Here is a 3,248-nt window from a genome sequence, read left to right as displayed (position 1 = left end):
TTCCCTACAAATACATAATAATGGGAAGTTTAATTGTAATGCCTCCCCACTTCTGGGTCCACAGCTCCTTCCAGCTCACAAGCACCTGTAATATTCTACTCTATCCATTTTGAATCGATGTTGCCCATCACAACAACTTTGTGAGGCAGACAGGCAGATGCAGGGAGAATAAGGGATGTAAAATGTCAGAGTCTGGGAAAAAGAACTTTTGTTTACCCTTGCTTTGTTACTAGCTGAGGTTTCTGGGAGTGGCAATGCAGGAAAAAGACACCTAACTTCGAAAATCAGTGTGAGTGTGTACCACTTGGAAAGATGTGCTGATGAAAGGGACTTACAGTCTTGAATGGGAAAAGAATGTGAGACCACTACAGAACTTCCCCCTCCACAGAGTAAAAACCCAATTGCAGCAGGTTCAAAGAAAGGAAACTGAGGACACAGGTGATATTAGGTTCTTGGTAAGACGGTGGTTCACAAGGTGTGGCCCCCAAATCAACAGCATAAGCACTACCAGAAATCTTTGATAGAAAAACAAATTCTCAGATCCCACCCAGACCTACAGATCCTAAACTCTGGAGATGGGGCTCAGCAATCTCTAGCTTCCTAAGCCCTCCCAGTGATTCTGAGCCATGCTTATGTGTGAGAACCACTGCTGTAGGACGCACTGAACAGGTAATGAGGAAAGAGTATCTACTTAAATTAACAATGATTATGAAACAGTGCTCATGATTTACTAAAAACCCAAACCAACAAACAAGCAAAAAACCAGAACAAAGTAAATATCCAAGAAAAGGAGCTTGGTTAAAAAAATTATGATATATCCATAAAAATAGAATATCATGTAACCTGCTAAAATACTGATGAGGATGAAGTTTTTAAATGTCATAAAATGTAACAAATTCATTCTTATTTTTAAAAAGTGTTAATAGTGATTACCTCTACATGAGGGTGAGATTTTGGATATTCATTTTCTTATGTTAAAAAAAATGAGTATACACTTCTACTATTATAATAAGAAAATGATTGTCATAATAAGAAAAATGTTCTCTAAAAAATGTTTCTAGGGCTTCCCTGGTGGCGCAGTGGTTAAGAATCCGCCTGCCAATGCAGGGGACACTGGTTCAAGCCCTGGTCCGGGAAGATCCCAAATGCCGCGGAACAACTAAGCCCCTGTGCCACAACTACTGAGCCCGCATGCCACAACTAGAAGCCACCGCAGTGAGAAGCCCGCACACCGCGCAGCAACGAAGACCCAATGCAACCAAAAATAAATAAATTTTAAAAATATATATGTTTTTAAACCCAGGCATGAGATTGAGACTAGTTTTTCACCATCAAGTGGGTAAGGATGTGAAATCCCAAGGAAATAGACAATGATTGTGATGAACTAGGTAGGAAACTAATGTAAAGGACAAACAGGGCCAAAAATGTGTTGGGAGATCATAACTAGTAATGTCTTGAGTGATCCTGAACCTGTTGTTTCTCTTTTTGGAGAGTTTCCCATTTGAACATTGAAGAGTTGAACTTTCTAAAAATGATCTGGAATTTTAATGCCAGCAGTTGGAATCAGTAACTTGGGCTGGTGGGTAGGAACCAGGAAGGCAAATTCTGTTCCCAGAGACTCTGTTCTCAGGAGCTCTTGCCTCCAGCTTCTTTAAGCTTCCTGGGAGACCAGGCTCAGATTTCCTATGTTCACACAACTGGCTTTTTGGTTATGTGCTTTGAAGCTCCACCTGAGAAAAAACCCTAAGGAGGTTTTTTTTTGCTTTAGGAACTTGAGTTTAAATAAGTTGCTAATGAGATTTTTGGTGGTGGTCGTGCCAGTCAGGTTAGGTGAGGTTTTGCTGCAGTGATGAAAAACATACAAATCTCAGCAACTTATGAGTGAAGCTAAGTTTTGCTCACACTACCCGTCTAGCATGGGGAGGCCGAGGGTTCTGCTTCACAGAGATATTCGACATCATTCTAAGATGCAGCCATCCCAACTCCATGGCTTCAGGGTTTGCCAGGCCAAGAGAAGACAGTGTATGGAGAATGGTGCATGGGGTCTTAAATTCTTCCACTCAGGAGTGACACACATTAAGTCCACTCACATTTTATTGGCTAAAGCAAGTCGCATGGTCATGCACAACTTCAAGTGGATGGAGAAGTGTAATGTGTGCCCAGAAGGAGAAGAGAACCAGAAATACTGGTGAACAGCAGAAATGTCTACCACAGTTAGCAATCAACAAGCAGGTACTATGATGTGCCCATTTCTTGGGCAAGTAGGGTAACTAACTCATCCTGGTCTGCTCAGGATTTCCCCACTTTCAGCACTGAAAGTCCCATGTCTCAGGAAACTCCTCAGTCCTAGGCACACTGGGACGGTTGGTCACCCTATGGGCAAGGACAGTGAAGACTCAGTTCTTGCCTTGAATTAGTTATAATCTATTTTCTTGACTTTAGACCTATACATAGGAAAAGATGGGAAACTTACAAAAACAGGTTATAAAGCAAATGTCAAGTTGCATATTGCATGCAGGAAGTATTAGCATTAGAAGGAGATAAGAGACAGTGGTGGATGGGGATGGGAAAGGAAGACTTCCTGGAGAAATACTAAAGCCAAAAGCCATTCATGGCAAAAAGGAATCCTAGAATCTCAGGCTGGGATGGGATCTGATGCTTCACTTCTTTTGCTTCTAACTCAGATAAATCTCTTTTATAATTTCCCTTCTATAATTACCTTTCCTACTGTATTTGTGCAGTCTATGTTTGAATACTTCCAGTGATGGGGAAATCACTACCTATATTTCCATATCTAGGGGGAAGAGGAGAAGCAGGAAGGAGTAATCACAAGAGGGAGGAACAGCATGGGTCAAGTCAGGGTAGAGAGTGGAGGCTGGGGAGTTGGGGAAAAAGGAGGAATTAGTGTTGGTGACTAAGTTGTGTGTAAAGGGACAAAAGTGGAGGATGGGGTGAGCAATTTTTGGGAAAGATTGGAAAGAACAATATGGGAATTATCTTGAACACCTTTCATATGAAAAGTACAATATACTCACACATAAAAAGTTTTGCCTAGAATTTCAGGGCTCCCTGCAGCCCACACAGTGGGGCTGTGTGTGGATCCCAGGTTAAGAACCTCTCAATGCAGTGGTCACTAAACATCATTCTAGCCCTGAAAGCTTTCTCTGTGTGGGTTCCAACTGAGCCCAGTTGTTTCCCAAACATGTTGTCTGCCCAGAGTAACTTTCTTTACTATCCACCTGTGTGAG

The 3,248-nt window shown here is 41.9% G+C and overlaps 1 protein-coding gene across 1 annotated transcript in view; it reads right to left on the bottom strand.

Annotated features, from left to right (window-relative positions):
* Positions 1-2,116, bottom strand: part of CCDC69 (coiled-coil domain containing 69) — a 39,372-nt gene extending 37,256 nt beyond the window's left edge. The window contains exon 1 of the mRNA XM_007448061.1: positions 2,091-2,116. Within this exon, the coding sequence (XP_007448123.1) occupies positions 2,091-2,116 (26 nt within the window). The remainder of the gene's footprint in view (positions 1-2,090) is intronic.
* Positions 2,117-3,248: the final 1,132 nt, after the last annotated feature.

This window comes from Lipotes vexillifer, unplaced genomic scaffold, assembly GCF_000442215.2.
Source record: "Lipotes vexillifer unplaced genomic scaffold, Lipotes_vexillifer_v1.1 scaffold121, whole genome shotgun sequence".
Classification (NCBI taxonomy): Eukaryota; Metazoa; Chordata; class Mammalia; order Artiodactyla; family Lipotidae; genus Lipotes; species Lipotes vexillifer.
The sequence above is the reverse complement of the archived record's forward strand: the minus strand, read 5'-3'. Positions and strand labels throughout refer to the sequence as shown.